General features: G+C 27.1%; 1 protein-coding gene across 1 annotated transcript in view; it reads left to right on the plus strand.

Moving 5' to 3' along the window:
• The window catches only part of akt1 (v-akt murine thymoma viral oncogene homolog 1), a 70,397-nt gene that overhangs the window by 34,668 nt on the left and 15,437 nt on the right, over positions 1–20,292 (plus strand). The window contains exons 3-9 of the mRNA XM_051133678.1: positions 7,255–7,383; positions 12,196–12,307; positions 13,088–13,214; positions 15,037–15,168; positions 17,245–17,310; positions 18,786–18,854; positions 18,939–19,064. Of these exons, the coding sequence (XP_050989635.1) occupies positions 7,255–7,383; positions 12,196–12,307; positions 13,088–13,214; positions 15,037–15,168; positions 17,245–17,310; positions 18,786–18,854; positions 18,939–19,064 (761 nt within the window). The remainder of the gene's footprint in view (positions 1–7,254; positions 7,384–12,195; positions 12,308–13,087; positions 13,215–15,036; positions 15,169–17,244; positions 17,311–18,785; positions 18,855–18,938; positions 19,065–20,292) is intronic.

Genomic DNA, 20,292 nt, shown 5'->3' on the forward strand with positions numbered 1-20,292 from the left:
TTTAGCGCTTTTAAGACGCACAAAGCGGATACAAGAATCTGTGGCAGTCATTCAAAATTATATCAGTGCCTTAATATTTGTTAATGAGATTTAGAAGTTTGGGGTTGGTAAGATTTATGTTTTTGAAGAAGTTTCTTGCATTTACAGATAAACACATAATATTGTGAAATATTATACTTTAAAAAAAAATATTGAAATATAATTTTTGTTACATAATATTTTTATATTATTATATTTATTTATATTTATTATTGCGGTGATGACAGTCCCATGATCATTCAAAAATCATTGCAATAAAACAATAATATGTTAAATAATAATAAAATAATTTATTACTCATCATGAATTTGTTAATCATTAACAATGTTGAAAACAGTTGTTCAACTTTCTTTTGCTCATTTAATGGCAGCATTTATTTGAGTACAAAAACAGTGAAATATTGTTAAAAAAAATAATAGTAATAAAATATATATAAAAAAAAAAAATTAACTTTATATACTATTGTGTGTGTGTGCATGTATATACATTTTACCATTATGATTTTTAAGCATTTCATTTGTAATACTTTTTTATTTTATTTATTTATTTATTTCAGTTTGGCATTTATGATTTTTTTTCTGTTGCATTTTGACTTTTTTTTTTTTTTTTTTTTATTTATTATTTAATTAATTTTCAGAAAGTATTTTATTTTCATTTGTTTTATTTGGAAATTATTTATTTATTTATGCTGATTTTTAGCAGTTATTGCATTTTGACTTTTTAATTTAAAAATATTTTTTATAATTTTAATTTTTTATGATTAAATTATTTTTAGTAAGGGTTTTATTTTTGATTGCTTTTATTTAAAATTTACAATTTTTATAATAATTGTACATTTTTATTAATAATATTTTCAGTATGTGTTTTATCTTGATTGCTCTTAATAGGATTTTTTTTATTTTAATTTTGCCTTTTGATAATTTTAATAATTCTTTAGTAAGCGTTACGTTTTGACAACTTATTTTAAAAAATTTATTCTAAATTAATGTTTTGATGATTTTATTCTTTTGAAATTATTGATTTATTTTAAATTTACTTTATCGTTTTAATGATTTTTAGTAAGCACTTTATTTTGACTGTTTTTATACTTTTATAATAAAATATTAATATTTATTATAATTTTACATTTTTATTAATTCATTTTTAGTAAGTGTTTTTTTGTTTGGAAGTAATTTATTCATTTCAGTTTTACATTCTCATTATAGTGTTTTTTTTTTTTTTGTTTTTTTTGTTTAATAAATTTATAGGGAGTGTTTTTATTTTGATTGCTGACATTTTGATAATGCATCCTTTCTAAATAAAATTAGTAAATTACTAAAAACAAAACAAATATGTAATATTTTATGATTTAATTAATTTAAGTGGTTTCATTTTGATTTGCATTTATTTGGAAATGATTGATTTATTTCCATTTTACTTATGTTATATCTGAACTGAAATACTTATTTTATTTGTAATAATATTTTCATTTACTTTGTCTTTTATATTGATTGCTTTTATTTTAATGTTGCATTCTTGCGATTTCAGTCATTTTTAGGAAGAGTTTTATTTTGACATTTTTTGTATAACATTTTTTATTATAATTTTACATTTTTATAATTAACAAACTTTAGTATGTGGTTTATTTTCTAAGCTTTTAATTGGAAATTGTTTATTTTCTAGTGAGTATTTATTTATTTTCACATATTTATTACAATTTAACATTTTTATTTAGAAGTAATTTATTTATTCTAATTTTACATTCTCATTATTATTATAGTGAATTTTAGCAACTGTTGCATTTTGACTATTTATCTAAAAAAAAAATTTTTTAATATTATTTTTATTTAATAAATTCATAGTGTTTTTGTTTTGATTGCTGACATTTGTAAATTGTTTATTTCTGTCAGTTTTGCATTCTTTTACATTTAATGCATCCCTTCTGAATAAAAATAGAAAAAAAGCCATAATCATTGAAACGGTAGTGTATATTTATCATTCAGCAGATGCAAAGCAACAAAGCAAACTTCTAAATGAGGAAGGCAGCGAGCGATTCATCACATACGTTTGCTCTAATGTAATATGTGCTGTACTTCCTAAAGGAAGTGTGTGTTTTTGATTGCCAAAAGCTCTTAGCCTGCAGAACGAGTTTGAGCGAGGTGCCGTCCCGTCGTGCCACGATGAAAAATGGCAGCAGGCGCGCTAACATATTGGGCATCTGCTGTGGATGAGAGTCTTAAGTACACGGGGCTGAAGGACAGATGTTGTGGCGGCTGCGGCGTTCGCTGCGCTCCTCCCCAGTTGTTGTGAGTCAGGTGGACTCATTTGTAATGCTTTAGCTTTATTGAAGCGCTGAAACTCCACATCCGCAGAGACAGAGACAGAGACAGAGAGACGGAGACGCCGGACGCTCTTGAGCACTGCTCTACTTTCAGCAGCTTTACAGAGAAACTCACACACACACTAGTTCTCCTCTATCTACATGTTTTAGGCTTTGGAAGTTTGTTTTTATTGGGCTGTTTCAGGAGCTGCCATATTTGAGCAGGGATTCCCAGACTTTTTTGTAAACCAAACCCGTTTGAGTTAAAAGATTTACTTTAAGATTTGTAGTTAACATTTGTTGGTTAACGCTGACGTGACATGCAGATAAATAAATTATGATTTTAATCATTTGTAGTAAGTGCTGTATTTGAACTGGTTTTATTTATTTTTATTATTTTAGAACTTCATTTTAATTTTAGTAAGTGTTATTTTGATTGCTTTTATTTGGAAGTTATTTATTATTATTAGTTTTATGATCTAAGTAAGTTTTTTGGCAGTTTTTTTTTTATATAAAAAATAATATTTTTACATTTGTATGATTTAATAATGTGTTATTTTTTAAGTACTATTTGCATTTATTTGTAAATTATTTTTTTGTTTCAGTTTTACTTATGATTTAATTATATTATGATTTTATTATATTTTGTTGTTATTTAAAACATTTATATATAATTGTACATTTTTATGATTTAGTTATTTTTTGTAAGGGTTTTATTTTGATTGCTTTTATTTGGAAATTATTTATTTAAATTTTTCATTCTTGTGATCATAATAATTTTTAGTAAGCATTCTAATTTGATTGTTTTTATGTGAAAATATTTATTATAATTTTACATTATTATTTTAATATTTTTAGTAAATATTCTATTTTGCCTTTTTTTGTTAAAGTATTTATTCTAATTTAATATTTTTATGAAGTAATAATTTTTAGTAAGGGTTTTTTTTCCGATTGATTTTATTTGGAAATTATTTCTTTTAATTTTATTTTCTTGTAATGATAATCGTTTTTAGTAAGCATTCTATTTTCACTGTTTTTATATAAAAATATTTATTATAATTTAATTTTTATGCTTTCATTCTTAGTAACTGTTTTCTTTTGATTGCTTTTATTTGGAGATTATTTATTTATTTTAATTTTACATTATTATGATTTGAAATTTTTTTTTAGTAAACATTCTATTTTGACTTTTTATGTTAGAATATTTATTATGATTTAAAAGATTTTATGATTTAATTATTTTTTGTAAAGTTTTTCTTTTGATTTTATTTGTAATTTATTTATCTATTTTAATTCTACATTATTCTGATTTTAATAATTTTAGTAAGCATTCAATTTTCGTTGTTTTTATGTAAAATATTTATTATAATTTTACATTTTTATGCTTTCATTTTTAGTAATTGTTTTCTTTTGCTTGTGTTTGGAAATTATTTATTTATTTTAATTTTACATAATGATTTGAAATTTTTTTAGTAAACATTCTATTTTGACTGTTTTTTATGTTAAAATATTTATGATTTACATTTTTTATGATTTAATTATTTTTGTAACGTTTTTCTTTTGATTTTATTTATTTTAATTTGACATTATTCTGATTTTAATCATTTTAGTAAACATTCTATTTTCACTGTTTTTATGTAAAAATATTTATTACAATTTTGCATTTCATTTTTAGTAATTGTTTTCCTTTGATTGCTTTTATTTGAAAAAAAAATTTGTTTATTGTAATTTTACATTATTATGATTTGAATGTTTTTTTAAGTAAACATTTGACTGTTTTTTTATGTTAAAATATTTATTATGATTTAAAAAAATATTATGATGTAATTATTTTTTTTAAAGGCTTTCTTTTGATTTTATTTCTTATTTATTTTAATTTTACATTGTTCTGATTTTAATCATTTTAGTAAGCATTCTATTTTCACTGTTATGTAAAAATATTTATTATAATTTTACATATTTATTATTCAATTTTTAGTAAGTGTTTTATTTTGATTGCTTTTATTTGGAAATGATTTACTTCATTTTCACATTTGTATAATTTTAAACAAATTTAGTAAGTGCAACATTTTAATTTATATTTTAAAAACACTTCATTTAATTTTTCCTTTTGCATACCGTCACAAACCCATTTAGGAAACCTCATACAAGATGACTTTGCATAAATCACTAGTGTATTTGTGTGTGTGTCTTTGTTTTGTGTTTGTTTTAGCCATTGCAAGGAAAAGTTGCAGTAGTTTGAGCGTCAGAAAAAGTGCATTGTCTTAAGAAAGTTGAAAGCGACGTGAAGTTTTGTGAGCAGCTCATGTTCGGCAGCAGGATTATGAGTTCGGATGACAAATGCATGTGTAGTCGCTCTGTTACGGGCCAGTCGCCGCTCCTCTGGTCTGTCACAGCTGAAATGAGCCGAAAGGCGCTAAAAATCAGCGAGACAGACGTTTGCCGTGACACATCCACACTTTAGCGACAGAGGAAATGGGCCAATTAAGGACAGCTTGCTCAGACCCTGCATGGGGTTAATATTCAACTCCCGTAATTAAAAATAAATTACACTTTTCCTGGATAACTATTCAAACTGTCTGTGCGTCGGTGACGCGCTGCAGACTCTCTCCGTTCCTTCGTTTCCAATTCCGCAACATCTGGTGCAGTGATTTCTGCAGCGTCCTCAGCACAAATTGATTTCGCTTGCAGAACACGGCAGCAGTTTTTCTGCGTGCTTTCTGACGCTTTCTCTTCTGCTGTTTTGGAAAGCGAGGTGTTCTGCCGTTGTCATGCTGTTGTTTGGAGCTCAAACAAGGTTTTACATCTAAATTTAGACGCTCGCTTGACTCATTGTTTCATTGCGCAGTTCAAACCGTTTCCTGAAGGTTCAGCTGGACGATCAATAAATGTTCCTAACGATGTGAAGCCTGACGTGTGGAAAAGTGGTCACAAAAATCAAATGTTTTTGTAATAGAACAGTTTATTGCGTAAAAATGTTTTTGTTGAGTGTCATATTTGATGCATTCGGCTTTTATGGCTCATACAGTTGGAATTAAAAGTCTTTTTATCTAATAAATACAACATTTTATCATGTCATCATTTCATTTTTTTTATAATTATGACAGAGTTTGATTGTTTTAATGTTAAAATATTCATTATAATTTGACATTTTTATGCCTTAATTTTTGCAATTGTTTTCTTTTTATTGCTTTTAGTTGGATATTATTTATTTACTTTAATTTTTGCATTTTCTTATGATTTAATTATTTTCTTTTGATTTGATTTGATTTCTAATGTATTTATTAATTCATTTATTTTTTTATTTTACATTATTCTGATTTTAATCATTTTTAGTAAGCATTCAATTTTTAGTTTATATTAATTTATATTAATTTATATTTTAAAAATACTTCATTTAATTTTTACTTTTTTTGCATACCGTCACGGGTTCACAAACCCATTTGGGAAACCTCATACAAGATGACTTAAATCACTAGTATGTTTGTGTACGTCTGTGTTGTGTGTTCGTTTTTACTTTAATTTTTATAAATTTTTATATTTTAGAAATTTTTATATAAAAAAACATAAATTAATATACATTTTTTATGATTTACTTATTTTTTTGTGAGGGTTTTTCTTTTGATTTGATTTTATTTGTAATGTATTTATTTATTCATTTATTTTTTTTATTTTACATTATTCTGATTTTAATCATTTTTTGTAAGCATTCTATTTGAACTGTTTTTATGTCAAAATATTTATGATAATTTTACATTTTTATGCTTTAATTTTTATAATTGTTTTCTTTTGATTGCTTTTAGTTGGAAATGATTTATTTATTTTAATTTTACACTATTACGGTTTTAATATTTTTTTAGTAAACGTTTTATTTTGACTTCTTATGCTAAAATATTTATTATAATTTTACATTTATGCTTTCATTTTTAGCAGTTGTTTTCTATTGATTGTTTTTAGTTGGAAATTATTTATTTATTTTAATTTTACACTATTACGGTTTTAATATTTTTTAGTAAACATTTTATTTTGACTTCTTATGTTAAAATATTTATTATAATTTTACATTTTTATGCTTTCATTATTTTTTGTGAGGGTTTTTCTTTTGATTTGATTTGATTTGATTTGTAATGTATTTATTTATAATGAAATTCTGATATGATCAGGCCATACTTTTGAGGTAAAAGTCACAATTATTAAAAAGAAATTTAAATTATGAAATACTGAATAAAAATTTTGAGATAAAAAGTAAAAATTGACAAACTATTATGACATTATGGCATGAAATTATGAAGTTATGACCTAATGAAATCATACTTTTAAGATAGAAAGTTACAATTTTGACATTTCAAATTTGAGAAAAATTTTAAACTCACATACTAACTTAGAGTTATGAGATAAAAGTTGAAATTATGACATTAAGTCAACATTTTGAGATGAACAGTCATAATTATGAGATAAAAAGCCATTATGACACATTAAGTCTTTTGTCAAAAATGTTTTTAATAAATATCATATTGATCCATCAGTGTGATATAGTGAGAATATGGAGGAAAAAACACATCAGTTTTATTCAGAGACTCAAACTGAGTATGCTAATATTTATATGATCAAATTCTGCTGCTTGTAATGTAAATCAATGACGTCTTTATAACAGTAGAGCACATACATGAAATGATGTAAATATCAGTGATCACTCAATATCTCCAACAATATGTCTTAAGATGAGATGTAAATGATCCAAACATATAATGCAATGCAATCCAATGATGATTGAGAGATGTGTTATTACTAGTTATTCTTATGTTTACTTGATAAAAATCAGTCAAGATTTGACAGCAGAAAGACACAGGTTTTTGGGTTGATTTGCATCAAAAACACCCTTTTTAACTTGTGCTCCTCTCCGTTTTTTCTGACAGGAGAGTACATAAAGACGTGGAGGCCGCGGTATTTTTTGCTGAAGAGTGACGGTACGTTTATCGGCTATAAGGAGCGTCCGCAGGACGTGGATCAGCTGGAGACGCCGTTAAACAACTTCTCCGTGGCACGTGAGTCTCTCACACACACCTTGTCATCAAATCTGAGATCAAAATCATGTGTGCATGTGTGAATCCAGACTCCAGAAGTTGCGTGGTACTTGCTGCACAATGTGCATCGTGTAAACTGCATTTTATTTCATAAAAACAGTATGTGAACAGCTGTAATTAACTTTATTTAAAAACATAATGTTTTTATGACATGCAGTGTGCATGTTTGCTTTAGCAAATGATGTGCAATTTCTTAAATGCAGTTTAGCTATTTTTTTAACAAAATATTTCTTATGGAAGCTTAGAAACATGGAGGCTTTTTATTTTGGGCATGGAGTAAAGAAAAACATTTTAGCTGACAATTCTGACTTTTTCTTTTTCAAAATTCTGAAAAAAAAAAGTCTGAAACGTGAGATATAAACTTGTAATTCTGCTAAAGAAAAGTCATAATTCTGAGTCAAAGAAGTCAAAAAGTTTGAATTTTGATATATAAATTCAGAAAAAGGTAAAAAGCTTGAGATTAGATTTATTTTTTTATTCCATGGCAGAAGAAGCGTCTATAAGAATGTTTAAAATTGCTTTTTTATTTTATTTTATTTTATTTATTTTTTATTTTAGGGTAATTTTGAAACTTTCTGAGTGTTGTTGTTTTTTTTTTTTTTGCACCTTCTAAAGTATTTATTTTTATGGAATTGATGCATTATACACTTTTGTTTGATAAAAGGCACAGAGAAAGTTAAAAACAGGTCAGACTAAAGTTTTAACACATCTTCAATCCACAGAAATGAGAAGCAACAATTAAATTTATTTTAAATATAAAACTGATCACAGTGTATTACATGCATGCTTAATTTAAGGATATAATTTTAAGTATATAATATAAGTATATAATATATAATTTTAAGTAATTAATTTGCATCATCGTAGATGGTTTTCTTTAGATTTTTTTTTTTTTTTTTTTTTTTTATGCATTTTAGACAATTCGTTTAAGAAATGACCCTTTAAATGAGTTGAAAATAATTTGGATAAGTTGTAACACACGTATTGCAAATATAAAACCAATTACTGTGTATTTCATGTATGCCTAATTTAAATATATAATTTCAGGTTAATTTGCAACACATTTTGTTTGATAAATGACACTTTAAATTAGTTAAAAATAATATATTATTTGGATATAAATAATACAACTATGGCATAGTTTTAACATCCTTAAGAGACAGAAAATAGCGACAATATATTTCATGCACGCCTAATTTTGATTTATAATTTCTGGTTAATTTGCAACGTGATAGGTAGTTTTTATTTCAATCAAATTAATAATATTAAATTAAATGAATGCATATAATGCATATTTTGTTTGATAAATAACACTTGAATAAACAGTGCATCATTTGGACATTATACTGATGTTGCATTTACATCTATAATTCAGGCTGATTTGCAAGGTTGTTTTTGTTTATAAGGTATTTCTGTTTGATAAATGACGCTTAAAATGAGCTAAAAACAATTTGGATATTCGCCTATAGTTGTGGCAAAGTTTAAACACATCTTCAGTAGACGAAAATGAGAATCGAGGATGAAAAATACTGTAAACACAAAACAAATCGCGGTGTATTTGGTGCACGCTTAATGAAATGGATTATGCATGAGTGGACCTGACGTTATTCTTCTACTAGTTCCATCTGACCTCCATCAACTCGAGCAGTTTTATGTTTCCTCGAGGGACGTGCAGAACATATTAAAGACGTCGGGGCCGTCTCCTCGAGTCGTACCTCAGCAGAATTTGGTGAAGAAGCCCCGCCATGGCTGCGAAAACTGTTGAAATGATTGAACAGACTAATTAGACAGCCATAATGTTTGTTCAAGAGAACGCTTCCTCCCTGACACTTGTGAAATATAGTGGTTATTAAGTGGCTGATCCTCATTATTTATCTCGCCGCTGATGGAGGCTCGGGTTGAAGCGTTGGATCTCAGTGGTGGTCTCACCCGGGTCCTCCATCTCGTCGACAGGCCGCTTGTGTCGTCTCTTACGTGACACATGTCTCCTCCACGCTCGCTCCTCGACATATGTTTGCGGGAACGCGCTGGCAGAATCGCTGCTGGATATTGGAGGCGATTGTGCTTTGTGCCGCTGAAAGCAGAAGTTTTCCTCTTTGAGTGAGCACTTTTGAGGGCAGAGAACACAGACGCAGCTTATTCAGCCTGCTCTCCCAAAAAAGACGTGAGTTTGAGTTTTTACCAACTGATGACAGTCCTGTTTTCGGTGTGTGAAAGCGCAATATATCGATCGGCAATATCAGATTGGCCACGTGAAGTTTGACGCAACTTTTTAGAAGTAAAACTTAATTTCTAACCTTGCAAAACACACTTGTGAGCAAGTGTCAGGAGTAAACAACATTATTATATCATTACACACAATATGAATGTTGATTATTATACAAAGTGACCAAAAACGACAGTTTAAATGAGTTAAAACAATGCCTTATTTGGATATTAGACTAAAGTTTCTTCAATAGACAAAAATGAGAACCAACAAGTAAAATATTATTGTAAATATAAAAGTGATCTCAGTGCATTTCATGCATGTTAATTTAAGCATTTAATTTTATATGGTTTTTAATTATAAACACTTTTAATGATTTAAAAATAACGTTATTTTAAGCATTCGGTGTGAAAGGAAAACACAAGCTGAATATATTGATTGTCAATATCTGTTTGCATCTCTTTGCACAACTTTTTAGTTGTAAATCTTAATTTCTGTCATTGCACCCTCATGAGCAAATGTTAGGAATAAACAATATAATCATATTATTAAACACAATATTATAATTCATTATTATACAAAGTGACAGAAAACAACAGTTTAATTGAGTTCAAATATTTGGATATTAGACTAAAGTTTTAACATCTTCAATAGACAAAAATGAGAAGCAAGAAGTAAAAAATATTGTAATGTTCATTTAAGTTTATAATTTCAGGTGGTTTTTATTTCTAAACACTTTAAATGAGTTAAAAACAACATTATTTTAAGCATTCAGAGATTTGTTTCCGTCTCTTTGCAACAACTTTTTCTTATTTTTAACATTGCAAAACACTCAAGTTAGGAGTAAACAACATTAATGTTGATTATTATGCAGAGTTACAAAGAATATTAATGAGCATATTATCAAAAGCTGCTCTTTTTTAATTTAAATTTTTTAGTAACATTTATCAACTTTGGAAACATGCATTTGTTTTTTTTTTTTTTTGTTGTTGTTTTTTTAAATAATTTTTAATACTGTATAATTCAACTGAAAAAGAAAAAAAATGGTAAAACAAAATACGTTTTATTACAAACTTTTATTAGTAATGATGCTGAAAATTCAGGTTTGATCACTGGAATAAATTACCTTTCAATATATATTCACATAGAAAACAGCTATTTCAAATTGTAAAAAATATTTTACAATTTTACTGTTTTTACTGTATTTTTGATCAAATAAATGCAGTTGTGGTTAGCAGAAAAGTCTTCATTTCTAAATGTAATTTTTCCCAACATTTGACCGGTTGTATATAACCAGATTTATTTATTTTTTTAACTGTTTTATTATTTTTTTAAACTGTATGAACGTTGTAAAACTGGTTTGGATGGAATTGAATAATTGAATCACATCTAGATGTTTTCTGCAATGAACGTTGCATTTTTAAGATTCTGTGTCAAATTAAAAATAATTTAAAAAATTGTTCACAAAAATTGTTTTAAAAATAGTTCTGGAAAAGTAGACTTTTGCGTTTACTAAAACTAAAACGTAAAAAACGTTTTTGGTTGAAACAAAATAAACGTTAACTGAAATACAATATAAGACAGTATCAAAAATAAATACAAACATAAAAAAGAAAATATATAACAAAAATGCACAATAAAATTACTAAATACTTTAAAATGAAAGTGAAAACAGATGCTGTGCAACACGCGATTAATCACATTCAAAATAAAAGTTTTTATTTGCATAATATATGTGTGTGCTGTGTATATTTATTGCTTATATAAATACAAACATTAATATATAATATTAATTATATCAATAAAAAATATACATAAATGTATGTAAATACATGTAAATATTTTCAAAATATATACTGTATGTGTGTGTATTTATAAATACATAATAAATATACACAGTATGTATTATGTAAAAAATATATATATATATATATTTTGGATATAATTAATTACGATAAATCATTGCACAGCACTAAAAACAGAAAACAAAAATATTACACTTTTGTTTGCATCCCAACAACTTTTTAGATATAAAACTTAATTTCTAACATTGCAAAACATAACATTTTCAGATTTTCATTTAATATTATTACACACAATAATAATGTAGATTATTCACAGCACATAAGAATAATTGTCACCCTGCATAATTATTATGTGCTCATTTTTAAGTGTCTTTGTTGCATCACATTTTTTAATGCCTTCTGCAATGAGATTTGTGTTTTTAAGATGCTGTGTCGTATTTTTTTTGTTTTAAAAAGTGCTTTTAGAAAGCCTGACTAGACTCTTTCTGAAGGTCGAGATGAAATGCTTTTCCATGGCATGCTGTCAATAGGTTTTAGCTTGTGTTTCCCCCAGATTTTCCCTGTTAAAGTGGCATTACATACTGTATCAAAGCGTGTGTAAGGTTTGCATGTGAGTGTGAAGCGCAGTGCACCTGTTCGCCGCTCCCTACTGAGTGTGTGTGATGTAGTGCTGGAGAAACACTCAGATAAAGATAAATGATTGCTGTCGTCATTTCTCTCGCTGTCCGTGTCTCTGGTGTGGTTTTCCCCGGATGTGTCCAGAGTGTCAGCTGATGAAGACGGAGCGACCCAAACCCAACACATTCATCATACGCTGCCTGCAGTGGACCACTGTCATTGAGCGCACCTTCCATGTGGAGAGCCCCGAGGAGCGGTCAGAAACACACACACACCTGCATACGGGCTCCTTATTCACTGTAACAAGTCCTTAGACATTCAGCTTCATTTACAGAGAAACTAGTGTGCTGGAATCAGGGTTATTAGCTAAAATTAGAACCATAAAAAAGCATTTATATTACTTGAAATAGACATAAAATAAATACAAATATAATTATTATTATAGTTATACATTAAAATATTGTTAATAATAAATATGAACAATTAAATATAGCTATTATTATAATATTTAGTATGCAGTTTTAAAGATAATATAATATTGTTGTCATTTAAATAATAAAAAAATCATTAAATATAATATATTATTTACTGAAATATATATATATGATTTAGAATACAGCAAATTAAAAGCTAGTGCTTAAATATAGAAAAAGAAATAGAAAAAAATTAGATAAATTACATGTAAAAGTATACACTTTAAAAAGAATTATATAGAAATATATACACATTTGAATTAGAAAAATAAAAAAAATAGTAACAAAAAAATAGTAAAGGCAAAAACAAACACAGAAAATAGATTTAAAAAATATGTAAATATATATACATTTAAATAAATATAGAAAAATAAACTAGACCTGAAATAAATGACTTGTAGGTGTACTGTTGTTTACGAAAATCAGATCAGAATTTTTCATTAATGTAACATAATATCAAAGCCACAAAGGAACATCACAAGCCGTTTGTTATATTTGCAGTACAAAACTGCAGAAAAGAAGCATGGGTTTGCATGTTTGTTTGTGTTGTTGTGATTGTGTAGGGAGGAATGGACCAAAGCCATCCAGACTGTGGCCGACAGTCTGCAGAAACAACAGGAGGAGATGATGGACGCGTCTCCAGACCACATGGACATGGAGATGTTTCTGACCAAACCTCGGCACAAAGTGGTACTTAACACACACTATTCTTTAACAAATAATATAAAATAACTAGATGAGTAAAGTTTGAGAACAAACTTTAAGTTGGCTTGAGAAAGCCTAGCCTAAAAAGTTTGAAGCAATTGTAAAAGTATGAAAGCAGCTAGCATGATTTAACATGTTGTTAACATGTTTTAGCATGATTAGCTTGTTGCTTGTATTTTTATAGGCTGATTACAATGTTGTTAGCATGATTAGCATGTTTTTAACATAATTTGCATGTTACTAGAATGTCGTTAGCATGATGAGCAAGTTACTAGCATGTTTCTAGCCTGATTAGCATGTTGATAGCATGTTTTGTGCATGGTTAACATGTTACTAGCATGTTTCTAACTTGGCTAACATGTTACTAGCTTGTTGTTAACGTGTTTCTAGCATGATTAACATGCTTTTAGCATGATTAACAAGTTACTAGCATGTTGCTAGAATGATTAGCATGTTACTAGCATGTTGTTAGCATGTTTCTAGTATGATTAGCATGTAACTACCACGTTTGCTAACATGATTACCAAGTTACTAGCATGTTGTTAGCACGATTAGCATGTTACTCGCATGTTGCTAGCATTTTTCTATCATGATTAGCACGTTACTAGCACGTTACTAGCATGTTGCTAGCATGTTTAGCATGTTTGTAACATGATTAGCATGTTACTAGCATGTTGTTAGCACGATTAGCGTGTTACTAGCACGTTGGTAACATGATTTGCAAGTTACTAGCATGTTGCTAGCATGTTTAGCATGTTGTTAGCATGTTTGTAACATAATTAGCATGTTACTAGCATGTTGTTAACACAATTAGCATATTACTAGCATATTGTTAGCATGCCTCTAACATGATTAGCATGCTGCTAGCATGATTAGCATGTTGCTAGCACATTGCTAACATGATTTGCTAGTTACTAGCATGTTTCTAGCATGTTTAACATGTTGTTAACATGTTTGTAACATGATTAGCATGTTACTAGCATGTTGTTAGCACGATTAGCATGTTACTAGCACATTGGTAACATGATTTGCAAGTTACTAGCATGTTGCTAGCATGTTTAGGATGATGTTAACATGGTTGTAACATAATTAGCATTTTACTAGCATGTTGTTAACACAATTACCATATTACTAGCATATTGTTAGCATGCCTCTAACATGATTAGCATGCTGCTAGCATGATTAGCAAGTTACTAGCATGTTGTTAACACGATTAGCATATTACTAGCATGTTGTTAGCATTCCTCTAACATGATTATCATGCTGCTAGTACGATTAGCATGTTACTAACATTTTGTTAGCATGTTTCTAACATGATTAGCATGCTGCTAGCATGATTAGCAAGTTATTAGCATGTTGTTAGCATGATTCGCATGTTACTAGAATTGTTAGCAGGTTTGTAACGTGATTAGCAAGTTACTAGTAGGTTTTTCTAGCATGATTAGCATGTTACTAGCATGTTGCTAGCATGATTTAGATAGATTAGAAATATTATAAATATTCGAGTGGAAGCTTAAATGAGTGTAAATGGATTAGAAACAGTACATAGAAGCGAAGCTTGATTGAGCCTCAAGGGATTCTGGGAGTTCAGATTTGAATTTTGTCAGTTGGAGTTTGAATGGTGTTGCTCATTTGAACATTCCGTCAGTGTAATGTAACATTCCGCCAACTTAAACAATAAGCGCAAGAGTTTTTTTCTACTGAAAAGTTCAGTCATATTTTTTCACCTCTAAATGAACAGGTTTTTTCCTGCTGTGGTGTTCACATGAATTCCCAGTGTTGAGTGTTTTGTTGACGTGTGTTTCAGACTATGCATGACTTCGAATACCTCAAACTGCTGGGAAAAGGCACTTTTGGGAAGGTGATTCTGGTGAAGGAAAAAGCAACGGGAAAATATTACGCCATGAAGATCCTCAAGAAAGAAGTGATTGTAGCCAAAGTGAGTAACAGCTGGAAAAAGATGACAAATATTAGTTTGCCTGAGACGTGTTTATGTACCTTGTTTTAAGTACAGTTTGGTCTGCAGTGGCCTTCAAGATCTTGTAAATGCATCTCTGAATCAGGGGGAACTGTATCCAGAAAAAAATGGATTTCGTAGTACCCTATAAAATTTATAAAAAAAAAAATATTTTAACCAGATGTCGTTAAAGTTGAATGATTTTCAATTCATTTGACAATTCATTTGCTTTTTGGATTGATACAATTTTATTTAGCCAATGGTCAAAATGAAATAATAATTTAATAAAGGAAAAAAATTAAATGAAAAGGAAAAAAAAAAATCCAGAAAAATAAAAGCAACAACAAACAAACAAAAAACAACCCTGAATTTGGAGGAAAGATATTTATATATATATATATATATATATATATATATATATATATATACTTTTTTTTTTTTTTTTATAAAACATGTTTTGAAATTTATTTTTTGATGCATTAAACAAAGTGGAAAATAAAGAAAAAATATTGAGTGTCCAATATGATTTCAATTAATTAGACATGAGTACTAACATTAACATAAAAATGGTAAATATTAAATAAAAAATTGGGGGTGGGGGCGGGGGGGATGAATCCAGAAAAAAAAATTGAATTTGGCAAAAAATAAAACAGAATTTGTAAAATAAATAGATAAATAGTGCCCTAGAAAATTTATTAAAAAAAATAATAATAATTTTTCAAACATTTAACCAGTTTTTGTTAAATTGCGCAAGTTTAATGATTTCAATTCATTTGACAATGCATTTACTTTTTGGATTGATAGTTTCATTTAGCCAGTGGTTAAAATTAAATAAGAAATGTAAAAAATAAAAAAAATATGTTTTTTTTTTTTTATTAAACGGAAATAAATCCAGAAGAATAAAAACAGGAACAACAAACAAAAAAACAACCCTGAATTGGGAGGAAATAAAATAATAATTATAATAATAATAATAATAAATAAATAAATAAAACTTATGTTTTTATGGAAAGTGAAGAGCCAATGGTTAAAATTAAATTAAAAAAAAAAAAAGTTAAAAAAAAAATTTTTTTTTAATTTAATGGAAAAATATGAATCCAGAAAAATAAAAACAGGAACAACAAACAAAAAAACAACCCTGAATTGGGAGGAAATGTAAAAAAAAAAAAAAACAAAAAAATAAAACCTTCCTTTATAATGGAAAGCGAAGAAAAAATATTGAGTGTCCAATATGCATGATTTCAATTAATTAGACATGCTTTTTGAGTGCTAAAATTAACATTAAAATGGTAAATATTAAGTTAAAAATTGGGGGGGGCGGGGTTATGAATCCAGAAAAAAATTTAATTTGGCAAAAAATAAAACAGAATTTGTAAAATAAATAGATAAATGGATTTCATAGTGCCCTAGAAAATTTATTTAAAAAAAAAAATTTTTTTTTTTGAACATTTAAGCAGTTGTTAAATTGTGCAAGTTTAATTTCAAAATAAATCAAACAACCCTGAATTGGGAGAAAATTAAAAAAAAAATAAACATTTGATTTTAATTCATTTGACAATTCATTTGCTTTTTGGATTGATACAATTTCATTTAGCCAATGGTTAAAATGAAATAAGAAATTAAAAAAATATATTATTATTATTATTTTCAATTAAATGGAAAAAAATAAATTTTTGAATTGGGAGGAAATTTTAATTTTTTTAATTTTTAATTTTTTAAATTTATAAAAAGAAAAAATATTTTTTTTGAACATTTAACCAGTTGTTGTTAAATTGCGCAAGTTTAATGATTTCACTTCATTTGACAATGCGTTTGCTTTTTGGATTGATACAATTTCATTAACCAATGGTTAAAATTAAATGATAAATCCAGAAAAATAAAAACAACAACAACAAAACAACCCTGAACCCTGGGGGGAAAATAGTTAAAAAAATAAAAGTTAATTTTTTATATGTATTTTTTGATGCACTATTCAAAGTGGAAAGTTCAAAAAAAGAATTGAGTGTCCAATATGCATCTAAGCTCCTTAAGTTAATCATCATGTGACGTGTGTTTCAGGATGAAGTGGCTCACACACTCACAGAGAACCGTGTGCTGCAGAACTCCAAACACCCCTTCCTCACGGTGAGAGACTGTCATCATCCTCCTCATCCTCTCCTCTGTCTGTCTGTGTGCTTTAAGAGCCACTTTCTTTTGCTTCAGCAGTAACGATTCATAGCAGAAGGTCAAAAATGGGTCAAATCTTTCAGATTCGTGTTTCACACGCTGTTTGTTCTCCATGGTCGGCTGTTGTCTGTTAAACGGGTTTCAAACAGGTTTCTCATGGAAATCCGTTGTAAACAGTCATTTTTGCAGATGTGCAGCAGAGATTACAATCAAACTTGTTGTTCTAGATAAAATCACAGGGGAAACTTACTTTATCAAACTTCCTTATTTATTTTTTATATAATAAAAGTCCTTCACTGCAGGACTGTTCCTTTAATAAGTGAATACCTTCCCCAAAATGTTTGTGCAAACCAGTATAGATTCACTTGAGATGCAAAATGATATATCAACACTTTTTTTCCTGGGAAATTCATGAAAAGGTTTAGTAGTTTTATGCTTAAAACAAGAACAATATATGCTGATGAGAAAATTAAAAAATCGTAGTTTTATTTTCTCCGTTTAATTTGACTTTGATCTATTTAATTTTAATTATAATTATTATAATCATTATTTAATACATTGTATTTCTTCGAATTGAATTATTGTATGTCTTCATCGTATATGGCATTATTGTTTTTATTATGATTATTTAATGCATGTTTTTTTATTTCTCTGAAATATTCTTTCCAAACCCATGACCATCCTAAAAATGACATTTTTTGTAGCTTAAAAAACATTTAAATTTAAGACGGATTTAACTGTTGTTAAATCATATATCCATTACCATTAAAATGGTAAAAATTAAATTAAAAATTACAAATAAATAAATAAATAAATAATAAAAAAAATCTTATTTTCTTAATTTTATTTTCTCAAAAAAAAAAAAAAAAAAAAAAAATATATATATATATATATATATATATAGGTTTAATTTTAATCTGTTTAATTATAATTATAATTGAATTGAATTATTGTATGTCTTCATCATATATGATATTATTGTTTTTATTATAAATATTTAATGCATGTTTTTTATTTCTCTGAAATACTCTTTCCAAACCCACGACCGTCCTAAAATCCTAAATGTACTTTTTTTTGTACCTTAAAAAATGGTTTAAATTTAACACAGATTTAACTGTTGTTAAATCGTATAACCATTACCATTAAAATGGTAAAAATTAAAAAAAAAAATTAAAATAAAATCTCCTTTTCTTAATTTTATTTTCTCAAAAAAAAAAATAAATAAATAAAAAAATAATAAATATATATATATATATATATATATATATATATAATAGGTTTAATATTAATCTATTTCATTTTAATTATAATTATTATAATCATTATTTAATACATTGTATTTCTTTGAATTGAATTATTGTATATCTTCATCATAAATGGTATTATTGTTTTTATTCTGATTATTTAATGCATGTTTTGTTGTATTTGTTCAGGGTCTGAAATACTCTTTCCAAACCCACGACCGTTTGTGTTTCGTGATGGAGTATGCAAACGGAGGAGAGGTGAGCATCTCATCAGACGAGCTCCAAACTTTAGTTTCCAGTAATCAGACGCTTTAATCGCTCCGGCGCTCGTTTCTTCCGCAGCTTTTCTTCCACTTGTCGCGGGATCGGGTTTTCTCGGAGGATCGAGCGCGTTTCTACGGAGCGGAGATCGTGTCTGCGCTGGATTACCTGCATTCAGAGCGAAACGTGGTCTACAGGGACCTGAAGGTCAGGATTTGTTCACACGACTGTTATTGTTTCACATACATATGCTCCAGTGACTCCACTACAACATCATTTCATCTCTAATAAAGCAGATAATCCAGTATTACACTAGTCATTATGGATGAATCTCACAGAAACACATGCAGGTCATGTTTCACATGCATTACTCCAATGACAGCTGCACATTTTCCACTCAGATTGCAGTGTAAGGTGTGCTTTTTAATTGTTAACACTATTTTTACTGCATTATAGCAAAAATATGACACTAATAAATATATTTTTGTATTTTAAGCACTGTAAATTAAATGTTAAAAATGTCAGTTTTATGTTTTTTAAAGCATTCTAATGAGGTAAAATGTGCTAAATAAATGTCATAAAAATAAATGTAAAAAAACAATAATATTAATTCTATATTTGTAAATATAATTTACAATTTATATTTTTTTTAATTGTTTATAATTTCTTTTTGATTTATTATTAGTTTATATACTGTGTGTGTGTGTGTATACACAATTAAAAATAATTAAAAAATAATATAATATTAATGCTTTAAGTATAATATTTTTAATAATTTTTTTACATTTATTTTTAATTTTCTATTAATTTATATGCAGTGTATATATATAAAGCAATCTAATGAGGTGAAATGTGCTAAAATGTCATCAAAATGATTGTAAAAATATATGTAATGTTAATGCTATATTTATAAATATTGTATGTATATATATATATATATATATATTTTATATTTTCATAATTATTTATAATTTCTTTTTAATTTATTAATTTATATACAGTGCGTGTAACAGTAATAATAACAGTAAGACTTTGATTTAAAAAATTTCAGATTTTTAAACAAAAATAATTACATTCACCAAGTAATATAAGTGTGTTATTGTGATGTCCTGATCACATTAACACAATAACACTTTAAAATATTGTATGTTGATTAAATTGTAAAGTACAGGTTTGCATCATGGTAGTATTTGGTGTGATATATTTTATTTTAAATAAAATGTAAATATTTTTATTTTTATATTTTTCATAAAAAATATTTATTTTCTTTTATAATTATTATTATAAAATATTATAACTTATATTATAAGTTATTTTTATTATTATTCATTATAGTAAGACTGAAAAAAAAGTGAATTAAAATAATAACTAAAATCAAAAAAATAATTTTTAATATGTAAAAAAGTAATATTTCTATGAAACAAATCTTAAATGT

Source organism: Labeo rohita, chromosome 17 (assembly GCF_022985175.1).
Source record: "Labeo rohita strain BAU-BD-2019 chromosome 17, IGBB_LRoh.1.0, whole genome shotgun sequence".
NCBI lineage: Eukaryota > Metazoa > Chordata > Actinopteri > Cypriniformes > Cyprinidae > Labeo > Labeo rohita.